Source organism: Heteronotia binoei, chromosome 8 (genome assembly GCF_032191835.1).
Source record: "Heteronotia binoei isolate CCM8104 ecotype False Entrance Well chromosome 8, APGP_CSIRO_Hbin_v1, whole genome shotgun sequence".
Taxonomy (NCBI): Eukaryota; Metazoa; Chordata; class Lepidosauria; order Squamata; family Gekkonidae; genus Heteronotia; species Heteronotia binoei.
In genome coordinates, this window is record NC_083230.1 from 48,388,433 (window position 1) to 48,406,635 (window position 18,203).

An 18,203-nucleotide genomic window follows, 5' to 3' on the forward strand; every position below is an offset into this window, starting at 1 on the left:
GAATCGTTTTTTTTTTTTTAAGTTTGGAACATGGTTACAATTGAGCTAGGATTAATAGACACCCATGAAAATGCTGATTGACACTTAGATATCAGAAATTTTTCTCCAGGCCAGATTGGCAAGGGATCCTGGAGGGTTTTTGTCAACTTCTGGGCATGGAGCAGGAGTCACTGGGGATGTATGCGTGTGGGGAAGGTCTTTGTGAATTTCATGCATTGTGCAGGGGACTGGACTAGATTGCCCTGGAGGTCCCTTCAAATGCCATGATTCTAATACTGATCAGTTTGTTTTTGCGAAGATAGTAGACCTCTTGTTTGTTGAAACTAAAGGCAAATATATTTAGCTTTTTTCAAATCCGTTGTTTGACACAGCTACACTATATCAAATATTGTGAGAAAAGTAATAATTTTACAAAGGCTTGCAGCAGGTTGGAAAGACTTAAAGAGAACAGTAGAATTAATTAATGGAGATGAGGAGAAACAGCAAGAAGTGGAAGAGCAGTAAGAAATGCTGAGTGAAGAGAAAAAGGGGACAGTAAAGAACTACCGCTTTTCATCAAAGTTATTTGAAACCTGGTGACAAGTGTTAGGCAAAGGAGCCCTAACTAGATTACTTAGAAACCAACTGCATGTTGGTAAAATTAAGATTTAATCTTGCATTAAATGATGTTGCTAAAGCCCTATAATAAGTACCTGCTGATCTCAGCTTACTAAGATGCACAAATGACCAGAATCTGAAGTTTTAATTATAATGGCAATAAATACATGTATGTAAAATTTGTGTGTGCATACCTCTATATGAATATGTGTACGTGACTTGTTTGTGGGACAGTTTTCTGAGTGGACAGAGTGGGTAAGCAAGGTTAGATAAAATTTAACTACATTGAATCAGCAAACAATCTCTAGTTTCTTTAGTGCAAGTTCTGAAGATTTTTTTATAGTTTATAATTAGATTAAACAATGGTGGAGCAGTTATGAGAAGCAAACATGTTTTGATGTTTTAAAATCTGTGCAATAATTCTTTTATTCTTTTACAGGCATAATTTTCTCACTCAATGACAAATCAAGTTCTTCAAATCTGAAGATAGATGCTTTGTCATGTTTGTATGTGATCCTGTGCAATCACGCTCCCCAAGTTTTTCATCCACATGTTCAAGCATTAGTGCCTCCTGTTGTAGCATGTGTAGGAGATCCATTTTATAAGATAACATCAGAGGCACTTTTGGTTACCCAGCAGCTTGTGAAGGTTATTCGTCCTCTAGATCAGCCTTCATCTTTTGATGCCAATCCTTATATCAAAGATTTGTTTACTTGTACTATCAAGAGACTGAAAGCTGCTGACATTGACCAGGAAGTAAAAGAGAGAGCTATCTCATGTATGGGCCAAATCATCTGCAGCCTTGGTGACAATCTGGGTTCTGACCTACCCAGTACACTTCAGATCTTCCTAGAGAGACTGAAAAATGAAATCACTCGACTAACCACAGTGAAGGCTTTGACTCTAATAGCTGGTTCTCCTCTGAAGATAGATCTGAGGCCAGTCTTGGGAGAAGGTGTTCCTATCCTTGCTTCCTTCCTCAGAAAGAATCAGCGAGCTTTGAAATTAGGAACCCTTTCTGCTTTGGATATCTTAATCAAAAATTACAGTGACAGTTTGACAGCTGCTATGATTGATGCTGTCCTGGATGAGCTTCCACCTCTTATCAGTGAGAGTGATATGCATGTGTCACAAATGGCCATCAGTTTTCTGACAACGCTAGCTAAAGTTTATCCTTCCTCACTTTCAAAAATAGGTGGCTCCATTCTGAATGAACTTATTGGGCTAGTGAGGTCACCACTGTTGCAAGGTGGAGCACTCAGTGCCATGCTAGAATTTTTCCAAGCTCTGGTTGTGACTGGAACAAGTAACTTAGGATATATGGATTTACTGCGCATGTTGACAGGCCCGGTGTACTCTCAGAGTACAGCACTTACTCACAAGCAGTCTTATTATTCCATTGCCAAATGTGTAGCTGCCCTTACACGAGCATGCCCTAAAGAGGGACCAGCAGTAGTAGGTCAGTTTATTCAAGATGTCAAGAATTCAAGGTCTACAGATTCCATTCGTCTCCTAGCTTTGCTTTCTCTTGGGGAAGTTGGACATCACATTGACTTAAGTGGGCAAATAGAGCTTAAGTCTGTAATATTAGAAGCATTCTCCTCTCCTAGTGAAGAAGTAAAATCTGCAGCATCATATGCATTGGGCAGTATCAGTGTCGGCAACCTTCCTGAATACCTCCCATTTGTCTTACAAGAAATAACTAGTCAACCTAAAAGGCAATACCTTCTGCTCCATTCCTTGAAGGAGATAATTAGTTCTGCAGCAGTGCATGGTCTCAAACCATATGTGGAAAACATCTGGTCTTTACTCTTGAAACACTGTGAGTGTGCAGAAGAAGGCACCAGGAATGTTGTTGCTGAATGCTTGGGCAAGCTTACTTTAATAGACCCGGAGACTTTACTTCCACGCCTCAAAGGATATTTGTCATCAGGTTAGTAGATATTCGTATCATCGTGTATTGTCTTGAGACAACATCCACAACTCTTGTTACAGTATGGTCTTGTAAACTTTTAATAGATTCAGGCTGAAATAAATGGGTTGTGCATTTCACATGAAGTGATGTAAAAGAGGAAACAGTGTGACTTGCTCATTTTTAGTAGAAACTAACAGTTTGCTTGTACACACACAAAATTCTGGTGACACTGTTGGAGAATTCTAGCTTACACAGAATTGGTACAGATAACGTGTCTAACCTACATTGTATATCGGGTGGGCAACGGTAGCTCTCCAGATGTTTTTTTGCCTACAACTCCCATCAGCCCTAGCCATTGGCCATGCTGGCTGGGGCTGATGGGAGTTGTAGGCAAAAAACATCTGGAGAGAAACCGTTGCCCACTCCTGTTGTATATAATTCCATGTGGGAACACTTAAAAAGTTAATGTTCATTATGTTTATTGGAAGGACATCATATTGACTTGTGGAAAAATAGACCTTAAGTCTGTAATAAGAATCTTCTAGGGAGAGTTCAGGTTTGGTTTGATCTGGAAAACACACTTTATTTGCCTTCTGGGTGGTCCATAGTATCCATAAAACTGTCCTGCAGCACCACTCCAACACCATGAATCAACTTCCTGTCAGTTATCTGTCCAGCTTTTACATCTGTACATAGTAATAAAGAATACTATGGTATGAATAATATTATCTTGGTCACCATTGACATCCTTACACTTTAGCTGGTTAGGTATATATTATTTGGATTTTCTCTGCATAGATTGCAATGTCAGATCATTGTCCCAGAAGCACTAGTCATTCATTTTGCTTGGGCCTGAGGAAGAGCTCATGGAGTTACAGGATAAGCCCTAGTTGGAGCGATGTGAGAGTTTCTCACAACATAGTTGTAAAATGGCATTTTATTGCACTTAATTCCTATCCTGCTTCCTTGATTCAGTGAAGTCTACCTGCAGGAGTGTAGGAATTCTGGGGGTAGTAGTCTAGGAGGTCCTGTCCTCTCTTGTGTTTTTGTTCATGTGCATTAGTGTAGCATGTCTTCCTCTGGCTAGATCAGCCAATTTTTTAGGTACCATGTAAACTCTGGGTTATGTAATCTATATTAAATTAGCAGGAATTACCCTTTGCTGTTTGGCTATTTATCTATATTCTAATTGTTGTGAGCTACTCTGGGCCCATTTTTGGGATGGAATGGGATTTAAGTGTAAAAACAAGTAATTGCAGTAGCCTTTATCTCCAAGGAAATTTTTTTTAATTAAATGTCTCTGAAAATAATTTTGACAATGAAAGCTGTGCACAAAGTGTGCACAGTGTTAGAATTAATGACTTTCAGCAGCTGGTTAAGTGTGTCCATCCTGCTGACAGTGTACACTAAGGGTGTGTATTTGATTTAAGATGAACTAAAATACCTTACCAAGGTCTTAGTGGACTGTACACTGAACATGAATCAGCAGTGTAATGTGGTGGCTAAAAAGGCAAATGTGATTTTGGGCTGTATCAACAGAAGTGTAGTGTCCAGATCACGTGAAGTGATGGTATCGCTTTACTCTGCTCTGGTTAGACCTCACCTAGAGTATTGTGTTCAGTTTTGGGCACCATGATTTAAGAAGGATATAGACAAGATGGAACAAGTCCAGAGGAGGCAACAAAGATGGTGAGGGGTCTGGAGACCAAGTTGTATGAGAAAAGGTTAAAAGAGCTGGAGAAGAGACAACTGAGGGATGATACGATCACAACATTTGAGTACTTGAAGGGCTGCCATATAGAGGATGGTGCAGAATTGTTTTCTGTGGGCCCAGAAGGTCAGACCAGAACCAGTGAATTGAAATTAAATCAAAAGAGTTTCTGGCTAAGCAATAAGGAATAACTTCATAACAGAGCAGTTCTTCACTGGAACAGGCTTCCTCAGGAGGTGGTGGGCTCTCTTTCCTTGGAGGTTTTAAACAGAGACTAGATGGCCATCTGACAGCAATGCTAATTCTGTGAATTAGGCAGATTGTGAGAAGGAGGGAGAAAGGGTTGCATCAGTGCTTAGTTCTTGTGGCCCTTAAGTGCCCAGGAAAATGCTGATTGCCACTTTAGGGTCAGTCAGCAATTTTCCTCCAGGCCAGTTTGGCAAGGGATCCTGAAAGTTTTTACTATCTTCTGGGCATGGACAATACAGCACAAGAAACCATGCACAATATCTCACAACCAATTCAGTATAAAATTCTTTACTCCAAAACAAGTCCATATACCAAATCATATGAAGTTCAATATCTATATAGATGCTAAAGTTGGCTCCACCATACAGTCCAGGATAGTCTTGCTAGCTTCAATAAAGCTGCGTTTCACTGAAGGTTTGATCACTGGACCAATTCTCATGAATTTTGTTGCGCTGCAAACCTTGAATAAGTATTTCTATGAGGACAAACCATCACACCTTCTCATCATCACAAACTGCATTTCTTTAAGGTGAGAAGGTGTGCTGACTGTGTAGATATTGAAGTTTATATGATTTGGTATATCAACTTGTATGAACATATGAACATGAAGCTGCCTTATACTGAATCAGACCCTCGGTCCATCAAAGTCAGTATTGTCTACTCAGACTGGCAGTGGCTCTCCAGGGTCTCAAGCTGAGGTTTTTCACACCTATTTGCCTGGACCCTTTTTTGGAGATGCCAGGGATTGAACCTGGGACCTTCTGCTTCCCAAGCAGATGCTCTACTACTGAGCCACCGTCCCTCCCCATCCTCAAGTTGTGTCCCATCATGAATATAGAGATACTGTGAAGTGCAGTGATTTGCTGACTTGGGATATTATTCTCTCGGTGATTGTGATGTACCAATTGATGGAACTTTTAAGTTATTTCTATTGCCTTCCTTTAGTTACCTGCTTCTTGCATTGCATTGTTCACTTTACTGTGTATCTCACTCCTTGGTTGTTGTATATCTTCTGTGCATAGAGCAGGGGTAACTGAGGATATTGGTGTATGGGGGAGGTATTTGTGAAGTTCCTGCATTATGCAGGGGGTTGGACTAGATGACCCTGGAGGTCCCTTCCAACTGTATGATAGCCCAGGCTATCCCAATCTCGTCAGATCTTAGAAGTAAAGCAGAGTGGACCCTGATAACTATTTGGATGGAAGACAACCAAGGAACACCATGCAGAGGCAGACTCTGGCAAACCACCTCTAAATGTCTCTTGCCTTGAAAATCCTATGAGGGTTCCATAAGTCAGTCATGACTTGATGGGGGGAAAAAAAGTAGGTATGTGTGCCAAAGACAAAATTTTTCTTGGTTCCAAAGCAGATTTCTGTTTGTTCTGTGTTAGTAACATTGCTCTTAATTGCTGTTAAAGTATATTTATTTTGTTTATGCTCTGCCATTCTCCCCAGCAAGAACTGAAAGCAGTTTATGAAAAGCAGAAAATGGCCATAACCCATTCTCATGTTTACCCGACATTACCATTTGTAACACGATTTAGAGGGTCAGCTGTTTTTTTAAAAAAGTTTTTAAAACATCTTCTGTGATTTTAACTACTTTTTTGAATAAATAGGTAGGTTTTTTCTTCTAAAAGTGTGGAAGAGGCAAATAAAATTAGTTATCTGTGAAAATGTTAATGTCCTTTTAATAATATATTGTGGTATAGAGAAAATGGAAAACATTGAGTTGTGTTAATTCTTTGATATTAGGATCATCATATGCTCGAAGTTCAGTGGTCACTGCTGTGAAGTTCACCATCTCTGATCATCCACAGCCTATAGACCCACTTCTGAAAAATTGCATAGGTAAGTAAAATTGTACTCTTTTCAAGTTGTCTGTTTGTCATAAAAATCATAGACTTCAGAAACTGGTTAGTAAAAATATATTTAATGCTTTGCTAGGTGCCAATTTCAGGTTTTTAAGGAACAAACAGTAAATCTTTAGATTGGGAGTCCCTAACGTGGTGCCTTTCCTGGTGGTTGCCAAGTGCTTTTAGAAAGTGGATGGGGCTTTTGAAATAAGGCTTCTGATTGGTCATTAGGGATATGATCGAATTCACAGATTTTTGCAGTAGCAGTCACACAGCACAAGGTTCCTCATTGGGTGCTTGAAGGTTAGCTGTATGTATGCAAGAAAAAAAAATGTCTCCGTTTTCAGGCACCCTGTTAAAGTATCTCTACTGCCTGAAAATCTGAGAAGTTCCTATTAGACACTCCCTGACATTGTGTGGTTCTTCAGCAGCCATTTTGTGGTTGCTTTCATCACCATGTCAGAAATGATGTACAAACAAGCCTAAAACTCTTGCAGTATTTTGTTTAGGAAAGATAGGAGGATAGTGGGATTTTGCAATGCAGTTTTAAAAATAAAACATCAAGAAAAAGCACAAGGATCACACAGCAGAAAACTAAACATATAAAATGCTCCCAGCCTGGGAAAGCATGAAATGGCAGGAAATTTCAAGCTTCTCTCCCCCCCCCCCCTCGGGTCTACTCAGATTAGCAATCACATGGGAGGAAGGAGATGGGAAAAGACTGACAGAAAGAGAGGGAGAGGAAGGAAGACGGGAAAAGAGAGAAAGAGGGAAGGAAGACAGGGGAAAAGACTGGCTGACAGAAAGAGAGAGGAAGAAGGAAGGAAGACGGGAAAAGACTGGCTGACAGAAAGAGAGAGAGAAAGAAAGAAGGAAGGAAGGAAGACAGGAAAAGACTGACAGCAAGAGAGAGAAAGAAGGAAGAAAGATGGGAAAAGACTGTCTGACAGAAAGAGAGAAAGAAAGTGAGAAAGTGAGAAAGAAAGTGAGAAAGAAAGGAAAACATGAAATGGCAGCCCAGGAAAACATAAAATGGCAGGGCATTTCAAGCTTCTCTCCCCCCCCCCCCCCGGCTCTACTCAGATTAGCAATGGGAAGGAAGGGGGAGAGAGTTGGAAACAAATAGAGAAAAAAAGAAAGAGAAAGGAAATAGGAAGGAAGGAAAAGGGAGGGAAGGAGTGAAAGGAAGGACAAAAGAGAGAACAAAAGAGAAAAGAAAGGAAAAGAAAAATGGAAAGAAATTGGATGGGAGCAACTCACCTTTAAAACTGTTGACTCACTGTGCAGTTGACTCTCCCGCCTCCTCCTTCCTCCCTTCCCCACTGCAGGTCAATTTCAGGCTGCGTAAAGCCCATGATCAGTGAGGAAAACGGCTGAGTCCTGAGGCCAGAAGCAGCTCAAATGGACCGCGCCTGGAAAGGGTGTGCGGCTGCTCCCTCCCCCACACTTCCTGGATGGGAAGGAAGTGCGGGGGAGGGAGAAGCCATATGCTCTTTCCAGGCTTGGTCCATTCGAGCTGCCACTCAGCGCCGATTTCCCCGCCAATCATTTGGTTGTAAAATGTAAAGCGGGGCTTTACACAACCTGAAATTGACCTGAAGTGGGGAAGGGAGGGAGGAGAAGGTGGGGGTGTGTGTGTGGAGGCCAGAGGACAGGAGGCCCCGTGGCCTGACATTGAGACTGCATGGCCCAGTGCCAGGTCGCAACCCTGCCATTGGGAAACTCCGCTCTAGAGTAATAACTAAGATAATTCAGTTTGAAGCAAATGATCTGCTGAAATGTATTTATTTATAACCCTGTGTCCTGCCATTCCTTAAATGGTTAAATACTGTTGTTAAATGGTAAATACTGTTATAGTACAGCAAATAATTTCAAGATACAAGGACAAAATTGTATGTAAAAGGTCACATGGATCTCCATAGGTTTAAAAAATGGGTGTGTTTAAAACACTTTAAGGAGCCCCGTGGCACAGAGTGGTAAACTGCAGTCCAAGCTCTGTTCACGACCTGAGTTCAATCCTGATGGAAGCTGGTTTCAGGTAGCCGGCTCATGGTTGACTCAGCCTTCCATCCTTCCGAGGCTGGTAAAATGAGTACCCAACTCATTGCTGGGTGTAAAGTGCAGATGACTGGGGAAGGCAATGGCAAACCACCTCGTAAAAAGTCTGCAGTGAAAACGTCACGATGCAACGTCACCCCAGAGTCGGAAACAACCTTTACCTTTTTAAAACACTGAAGTTAATTCTGGTGAGTATCTTCTTCGTGGTCTCTGTGCTTCACACTCATTGGATAGAGCGCCTGTGCCAATCCCCGAATCGGTACCTAAAAAGCCTGGGATTTTTTTGCGCTTGGCACCAATGGGCATGTGCAGGCATCCCAGTGCACATGCTCGCCGGCGCCAGTGCGAGGATCTCGCCAGTTCCTTTCTGACCGCTGCGCTGAGAGGATCTCCTTTCGTGTCCCCGGTCGGTAAAGTAATCTAGGATTGCCTTTCTTGTTGTATATAGCCCGTTTGTTATTTTCTTAGTGTAGTTAGTTACTTGTTAGATAGTGTTGTAAAAAAAGAAAAATTGTTGGACTTGCCGTTCAGGGCCCAGTTTTCCCCTCAGAGACTTTCCTGGGTGGGTTTTTTCCTTGGCGTCTATGGAAAAACGTTGGGTTTTTTTTAAGAGGTGCTGCTCCTGTGGGAAGAAGATTGCCCCCCCCCCCCGACAGCCATTTCTTCTGTCTCCTTTGTTTGGGCGAGAGACATCGTGTGGATTCTTGCTCGCACTGCCTGAGTTTTTCCAAACAAACTCGCAAGAATCAAGCAGCGAGGCTTTCGGCTGCGTTGGTTGAGTCGGCACTTCGTCCTCAAAAATTGGCATCAGGCCCTTCGGTACCGATGGGAGAGGCCGCGGCCCCGACGGTCACATCGGCCGATACATTGTCGATCAGGACCGAGATGCCAGTTGAGCATGGGCGTTCCACAAAGCGACCTTCTGAAGGGTCAGTGGACACCCTAGCTAAGAAGCATCGGGATAACTCGGGGACCTGATCATCCGCACCAAAGAAGGTGAAATCTAAGGAGAAGCGGAAGAAGAGATCGTCCCGCACTCCTTCCCCTTCTCATGACGCTTCGACATCGATGTCGACCGCTCCACCGAGGAAGATCTTGGCATCCCCACATCGTAGCCCTTCGGTGTCGAGAGACAGTGCTTCACAGCAGTTGCGTCTATCGGCATCGGAGCAAGACCTCACTCAGAGCTCCCATTCTTCGGAGTCGAAGCGTCACAGTGAGAGCGACTCTGTCTCGGAGGTGGAGGTGTTGGCACCGCTGGATCAGGCGAGAGGTCGGAGAGAGCTGGAACCGACCACCGCAGCTCGCTGCTTCCCACCGCTTCCACCGTGGGAGCAGCGCCAGTGGTACCCCCCTCGGGATTTTGCAGACCGAGACCAGCAATCCGAGGCATCCCATATGTCGAGGCTTTCCCAGCATTCTAGGTGGCGTCCCTCAGCATTGATGTCTGTCCCGCCCAAAAGACACGGCGTGGTGGTGGAGGAAGTTCAGCCTAGGTCGTCGGTGTCGATCCGGTCACCCGTCAGAGTCAACGCCGGTGCTCTTGGAACATTCTTTGAGGAGAGAGTCTTCATCGTCGGACTCTGAGGTCGGTACTGACGATCCGGACAGGGCTTTGAAACCTTCGCCAGTGTCTCATACCGCTGAGGATCTTCCCATTTCACCATCGGAGGATCTAAAGTCGTATGGGGACCTGGTGAAGAGGATGGCACTCTCCCTCTCTCTCCCGGTGACACAACTGCAACCTGTTGTAGATGACACCGTAGTCAACATCATGCAGCGGGATATGTCTACAGCGGTTGCCCTGCCTGTTACGAAGGTCATCTTACAGGTGGTGAAGGAGCTCTGGGCGAAGCCTGCTTCTATACCTGTGTCATCAAGAAGGTTGGACCACATGTACCGCATCCAAGAGGCCGGTGCTGAATTTCCCTTCACGCGTCCAAAGCCCAATTCGGTGGTCGTATCCTCCTTGTCAAAGGCCCGCAAGATGCACTCCTCTCTTTCAGACAAGGAGGGAAAGAAGCTGGACAACGTTTGGAGGAAGTTTTACTCTGCTGGGGCGCTGGGAGTAAAGGTATCTAACTATGCTGCGTGCATGGCTAGATACCAATACTCAGTGTGGGAACAACTTACCCCCCTTTTGTCTTCCCTGAGTGAGGAGAAGAGGTCTGCTGCAAAGAAGTTGCAGAAAGAAAGCTTTGCTGTAGCCAAACAACAACTGGCTGCAGCAAAGCATATGGTAGATGTCTCAGCAAGAACCATCACTTCTGCTGTCTGCCTCCACCGCCACTCCTGGCTCAGGTCAGCGGCCCTCCAGCAAGACACCAAGGCCTTCGTTGAAGATCTGCCCTTCGAGGGCGAAGGCCTCTTCAGCTCGACCACTGACAATGCACTCCAGGAAATGGATAAAAGCATAAAAACTTCCAGGAACCTGGGTGTCCTGGCGTCTTCCAGAGCTACGAAACCAAAACAGTGGAACAAACCTTGGTCAAAGAAGCCATATCAAAAGTTCTCCCCGGAACAGCAGTGGAGACCTCACTCTGCCCAAACTGAGAGTAGGTCCCCATACAGGGGGAACAATAGAAACCGCTACGCTTCTGCACAGACCACCGGCAAGTCCAAGGGAGCTCGCCCTCAAAAGCAGGGCCTTTGACTTTCTGGTAGCATGCGTCACCGTCCTCACTTCTTCTTCGTCTATCCACCTCCGTCCATTCCTGTCGGCCTGGGAGTCCATCTCTACGGACAGGTGGGCGCGTTCCATTGTCACGGAAGTTTGGTTGCCCACGTTTTATCCTACACCTTCCTCGGATGAGGAATGTAGGTTGCACACTTTAGATGTTAAGCATGCCTTATTGTTTTATTTGAGTCGCTCCAAGAGTTTTCATAAGGACGAGCATCTTTTTGTTTCTTATGCTGCTTCTAAGTTAGGTTCCAGAATCTTGTCTCGGCAGCTTTCAAAATGGCTCACTGAGACTATTAAACTGTTATTTGTTGGCTAAGAAGCCGTTACCTGGGCCTATTCGCGGACACTCTACAAGAGCGATGGCGACGTCAGTGGCGTTCCTGAAAGACGTTTCCCTGATGGATGTTTGCCAGGCTGCCACCTGGTCCTCTCTGCATGCCTTTATGAAGCACTACATGCTGGACGTTCATGCTCAACAGAGGACTTGTCTGGGAGCTGCGGTGCTGCAAGCTGTTTCTTCTGGTTGACAGTCTTCCTGCCTCCAGGTATATCTTGCTTGCTAATCTCCCATGATTGTGAAGCACAGAGAGCACGAAGAAGATAGACAGGTTGCTTACCTGTAACTGTAGATCTTCGAGTGGTCATCTGTGCATTCACACTACCCGCCCTCCTTCCTCACTGCTGATGGTCTCCCTCCAGTAGGGGCTTCCAGCGGTCAGGAAGGAACTGGCAGGATCCTTGCGCTGGCACCGACGAGCATGCGCACTGGGACGCCTGCACATGCCCGTTGGTGCCGAGTGCAAAAAAATCCAAGGCTTTTTAGGTACTGATTCGGGGATCGGCGCAGGCGCTCTATCCCATGCGTGTGAATGCACAGATGACCACTCGAAGATCTACAGTTACAGGTAAGCAACCTGTCTTTTTATAGTTATTGATCAGTATTAAGTGTTGGTAGATCTCCATTTTTTTCATGACTAGAAAAGGAATAATCTGACAAACTGGAAAACCTGTTGCTTTTCATTTGTATGTATTTCCTGTTAAATGTCTTTTGAATTTTTTTCTGAGTTATAGGATTAATGCATGAGGCATGGCACCATGTGCTCTGTGAAAACATGGTGCTTTTCAGAGTTTTTAAACAATTCTATAGAGCATCTTTGAGGAAACATGAAGAAAAAGTGCCCCATATGTATCCCCCCCACTAGTGCTTTTGAGGGTATAAGGCAATTTACAAACATATGTCAGAGAAGACTTTGGCTAGAATAGATCACAAAGTTGATGAAATTCCTGGGTTAAAATGGCAAATGTATGGTTAATTGTGGCTTTGCTTTTGCAGAACTGTAGGCAAACCAGGGAGATTTAAAAACAAAGATCAGGAATAAGCTTTGTAAGGAAGATAAAATGGAAGTGACAGGCTATGAAAGCAGTTTCTGCATGAAGTCTTTATTGGGCAATGAGGTGGCATAGTAATCTAGTCCTTTTTTTTAGCATGATGCTTTTTATGAAGATGAAATAATGCCAGTGCATATAACATACCTTTAGTTTTGATAAGTTACTGATAAAATTGTATGCTGATAACTTCTTTCAATCATTGCAGGTGACTTTCTAAAAACATTGGAAGATCCAGATCTTAATGTAAGACGAGTGGCTCTGGTAACATTTAATTCAGCAGCACACAATAAACCATCACTAATAAGGGACCTTTTAGATACTGTGCTTCCTCATCTTTATAATGAAACAAAAGTCAGAAAGGAACTAATAAGAGAGGTATGTAAACCAAGCTACACTGTGAAAAAGCAGTGGTACCAAAGAATATCCAAAACTTTAAAGTGATTTTTCTGTAATTACTGGTAGTAGGAAGGGAAAAAAAGTTAAATCCTTCTGGAAATCTGATCATGAAGAACTTGTGTCATTTATTTCGTTTCAAGATTAACTCTTAAATGGCTGAAAAACTGCCATATTAAAAAAGACTAGGGATCAAATGCCCCAAGTTTTCTCCTGACTGAAACATGCACAAAATAGTTTGTAAACTATTCAATATTGATATATAGGGGAAAGCAATAATTGCAATAAGCACATCCCATCATATGGTATTAACTGCTGATACTTACAGCAGTGTTAAATTATTTTGTGCTTTTCCCAGACCATAAGGGGCAAATGTAAATAATTGGCAATTAGATCTATGTCTTGATGTTCATTCTGATTTGATTTGCAGGTGGAAATGGGACCATTTAAGCATACAGTTGATGATGGCCTGGATATTAGAAAGGCTGCTTTTGAGTGTATGTACACTCTTCTAGATAGTTGTCTGGATAGACTAGATATCTTTGAATTCCTAAACCATGTTGAAGATGGTTTGAAGGACCACTATGATATCAAGGTTAGTTCCGATTTGTGTGTGTTTATTTGTTTTTCTGTCACATGAACCTACAAGGCAGCTGCTAAAAATAAGTAAAATAAATTTCAGATGAGAGTTACTAAAATAAATTTTATGAGTAAATGAAAATGAAGACATTTCTAGAACTGTTAATAAATATAGGGTTGCCACTTTCTGGAAAGGGAAATGGAAATTGTCAGGGAAATTGTGATTAAAATATATTCAAGCAGTGGATTTTTGACCTGCTGCAAGAGCATGAACTGTTCTTGTGGCAACTGGAATAGAGAAGTGGCAGAATACAAGTAACACTTAATAATACCTTTTCCCAGCTCCACCTTTTTCTCAGCTCCACTCCCAGCAACCAGCCTAATGTATCTGTTTAGCTCTGTCCCTGCATGATTTCCAAGGTCTGCCTGTAGCATTTGCAAAGCAAGGCTAGTTTAAACGTTTAGCAGTATACAAACTTTAAACATCTAACTGTTTTCATCTCTACCTGCTAGTACTGCATTTAACTTACATATAAAGATAAGCGTGTTTTTGGGTCATGCTTGTGTATGGAATGGACATTTTGTCTCCTGCTAAACCCAGCACAGAATTGCAAATGAGTTTTGCCGCTGTTGGATTTCACAGACAACTAGCACTTTCTACTCTGCACCATGCCAAATAAATATGTGATTGCTTGTTCCTGCTGGAGTTTACAGAGTACCAGCTCTCTCACCCTCTTTCCTGACTTCTCCCATGCATAAAGGATTGTCTGCTTCTCTAGATTTCAGAAACTCCACCTCCTTTCGTTCTGCTCATTACCCTTTCTGGAACGTGAAAGTGAAACTTTCCCAGCTTTGGAAAGTTCCTACTTGTTAGCATTCAGCGTTTTCTTGAATTGAAGTTTGTATCTTGGTGTAATTTTGGGTGTAATTGCAAAACAGATGTTGCTGCAGTTAATGTTGAAAGAAGCTGATATTAAATCTCTTTGAGAAATATTTTTGCTGTTGAGGCTTGTTTAGTTGTAGTGGGACTTTTCATTATTTCTTGCATAATGCAACATGACCTATTCATTTTTTTAACTTGTGGTTATATTTGAGTGGTGGTCAGGGAAATTGACAAATGTTGGTCAGGGAAATGAAAAATAAAATTTTAGTGGCAACCCTGAAATAACAAAAGCTTAGTTAATCAGAAAACTGAACAATCCGACATGTCAACCTACCCCTATCCCTCATGGTTTGAATGAGGGTTGAAATATATACGGTATATATATTCTTTTTTTGAAAAATATTCTCTTCACTTTGAATTAAGTGAGAATGCAGAGAACTCCTCTGTAAGAGTTTATTTTATATATTTTTTTCTGCATCTGAAGAAAAGTATCACCTAGGAAATCTATTTCCAAATAAAGAGCTGACTGAACCTGTGGTTTTTGTTCTTTTCTGTGATTGCCTTTATTCTCCTTCTGTTTTTATTTTGGTTAACATTTGCGATACCAGTGATATCAACAAAGAAAGCATGATAGCTCTAGAAGTCCCAGCCATGGAATATAGCCTAATATGAGATAAGAGAAGCTACTGATTATAGGTCAGTGATCAATAAAGGCAAATTTCCAATTAGTTTCTATTAGAAATTTGACAATGAGGTAAGCATCAGAATGTCCAATCAGCAAGTAAGGCTATAAACTTGTGGGGAAAAATTATTTCTACCAAAATATATTCATTCTAGCATTATGCATGTAAAATTTGCTGATGCTTAATCTTTTCAAATAAAATGGAACAGACATCAAGTGACACCATTAAGACTGAATTTATTTCAGCATGAGCTTTTGTGTGTCAGAGCTCACTTCATCAGATGCATGTCGGTGGAATATTTTTAAAAGAGTGTTAAGCCACAGTGTAAGGAACTGGAATAGATGTAGTTACACAAAATGAATGATGGGAGACACCTGTGGTTTCAGACTCATGGGGTATGGATAAACAAAGTATAGGGGAAACAAGGAAGATGAAGTGTGAAGCACAAGAAAAATGATATGAAATGAATTTAAAATTATCTAAAATTAACACAGTAACAGCTTAATCACTTCTTAATTTTTTTTCTCTAACCAGATGCTAACTTTTTTAATGTTGGTGAGACTATCTACTCTATGTCCAAGTGCAGTTCTGCAGAGACTTGATAGGTTGGTTGAACCATTAAGGGCAACATGTACTACCAAGGTAATGTGTCAGATTGTTTCTGTATGTTAGAAGACAAAGATTTGCAGGCATACATGTTGTAAAACAAAGTTGCAGCAGCCTGATTAGGTTGTTTTTGCATTGCTGTGTCTTCATCTATATCACCTGTATTAAATTTGACTTTGCTTTTGCTTTTTAAAGCCTGTATATAGCACTTGTGTGTTTAGCTTTGATCACAAATTCTAAATTTTGATGAAGGCCTTTTGAAGGCATTATTCTTTCTTGACACATACGTCTACATTATCCGCTACTGTTCTCTTCAGTTGTGTATTGAAGGAAACAAAGGACTTGAGAACAAAGCCATTTTTGTCTTTTTGAGTTCATAAAAAAATCTCCAGGTGTTTGTTTAGTTTAGGCTGAATAGACTAAAGGACCAATGTGGTGTAATAAGGGTTTTGGACTGGGACTTTGAAGACCCAAGTCCAAATTTTTACTGGGTAATCTTGGGCAAGCCACACATACTCTTGTAAGGATACCATAGGAAAGGAAGAATCATATATTCTGAACTCCTTTTATGAAGAGCAGTCTCACAATATGCTTGCTAGATAGATTTATGAATCTCCTTAACCGGAGCAAAAGCAAGCTGTTTACTTTCTGCTGCATGTGAGAAATTGAAGGTTCACTTCTTATGGCACTCATGTAACATGGCACTTTGACTTGCTCTTTTTTCTCCAGAAGAGCCTCAAGATTGCAGAAATATTAGCAGAGGAAAACATTCAGGGTTCGTTCCTATAACCTGGGGTGAGCAATTGGATGTTGCTGCCCCCAGTACAATGTCCTGGGTTGGATTATATCAGCTATATACATTACTGTGAAAGGCACTCCTGAAATTTTCAGCTATGATATTTTTTTCTTAATAAATATGGGAAATATCTGGAATCAGGTTGGAAGGCCTTTCACTTGTTCACAGGCTGGTCCATGGTGCATTGAAGGGCCATTATTATCAACCAATCAATTCCCCACCAGTTGCTGTTTGACCACATATTGACTCACATCTCTGTCCAATTCTCCCCCCCCCCCCTTTTGTGTCTTCCTGATCTCTAAAAAAAACAAGATCAGGAAGACATGGGGGGTGGAATTGGAGGGAGATGTGAGTCAAAATGTGTGCACAGCAGTGGGGAATTGATCAGTTGAGCTGGGGAAAGCAGAAGCCTGAGGACAGAATGACTGCTATTGTAGAAAAGGTATCAGCCTTTAGTAGCTATTGCTCCTTCACTTTGGATTATTGTAACTGATGTGTAACTTTTATAATTTGGTATTCTGAGTGATAGCATTGTGCCATAGCTGAATACAAGTCTGATAAGTAATACTTATATACTACATTCTGCCTTGTGCCACATGTAAATCTGAATAGCTTTGTAATTTGTGTTCATTACTGACTTTGTATAATAAGCTTATTATCTTGAGTTTTCTTATAATAACAGGTAAAAGCAAACTCTGTGAAGCAAGAGTTTGAAAAACAAGATGAACTGAAACGATCTGCTATGAGGGCAGTAGCAGCATTATTAACCATTCCAGAAGCAGAGAAAAGTCCGCTAATGAGTGAATTTCAGTCACAGATAAGCTCAAATCCTGAGCTTGCAGCCATCTTCGAAAGTATCCAGAAAGATTCATCATCCACTAACTTGGAATCAATGGACACTAGTTAGATACTTGTTTAAAAATTGGGACCGTGAATTTGAACCATATGATGCACTGAATTGACAAGTTTAAAAAAAAAAAGTATCTAAACTTCACTATGTTCCACTTCACTTTTATGGAGACAGTTTGGCTTTTTCCCATTGTTTGCTTTTTTAGCATTTATTCCAGAATATGTATTTCCATAAATCAAAAGTTGTAAGCCACTCATGTTTTAGTGGATTTGGACACACAGTAAATAGAAATAAAAGGTTTAAACAAATGGTATATGGAAATAAATTCCATCATCTGTTTGCCCTGTAATGTTTAGGATTAAAAAGTTTAAAATTTGTGACTGTGATTTTCCTTTCCATTTCCCCCTCGATCCAAAAATCCACCAGGTTTTGTATGACCATTTGTCTTCTTGTTTCAGCTGCATAAATTGATTTGACTTGCAGATAGATTTTTTAAAAATCTATGTTAAGACTTATTGTGCAGAGGACTTGGGCACAGTTTATAAATGCAAATATAAGTAAAGACGTTCTTTTTAAAGAGTAAACCGTTCCCTGTTCACACTAATTTTGCATGAGCGAGTTTACAAATATATATTATGTCTAAAACAATATGTGCAGTTTATTCATAGAAGTTCAGATATTTACTTTGTACTAGTGCAATATTCAGATATTTTATCCTAAATAGGAAAAAGAAAAGGTCCCCTGTGCAAGCAACAGTCGTTTCTGATAAGCTCATGAGAAAACATGTTTCTACATTCAATTATTAATAGATATAGATATGCAGAGATTCCAGTGGGACTAGGAATTTCAATATGCATGTGGAATTTTCCTAGTGCCAAGGATTAGCCCATTCTTTATAATGAAGTTGGAGGATCTGCATATGCATTTCTTTGCATACACACAGGGGTGGAATTCTAGCA

The 18,203-nt window shown here is 41.5% G+C and overlaps 1 protein-coding gene across 1 annotated transcript in view; it reads left to right on the forward strand.

Moving 5' to 3' along the window:
• The window catches only part of CAND1 (cullin associated and neddylation dissociated 1), a 30,996-nt gene extending 13,375 nt beyond the window's left edge, over nt 1–17,621 (forward strand). Inside the window, exons 10-15 of the mRNA XM_060245014.1 lie at nt 1,037–2,530; nt 6,224–6,319; nt 12,660–12,829; nt 13,278–13,442; nt 15,527–15,634; nt 17,077–17,621. Of these exons, the coding sequence (XP_060100997.1) occupies nt 1,037–2,530; nt 6,224–6,319; nt 12,660–12,829; nt 13,278–13,442; nt 15,527–15,634; nt 17,077–17,301 (2,258 nt within the window). The 3' untranslated portion in view covers nt 17,302–17,621. The remainder of the gene's footprint in view (nt 1–1,036; nt 2,531–6,223; nt 6,320–12,659; nt 12,830–13,277; nt 13,443–15,526; nt 15,635–17,076) is intronic.
• The last annotated feature ends 582 nt before the right edge of the window (nt 17,622–18,203 follow it).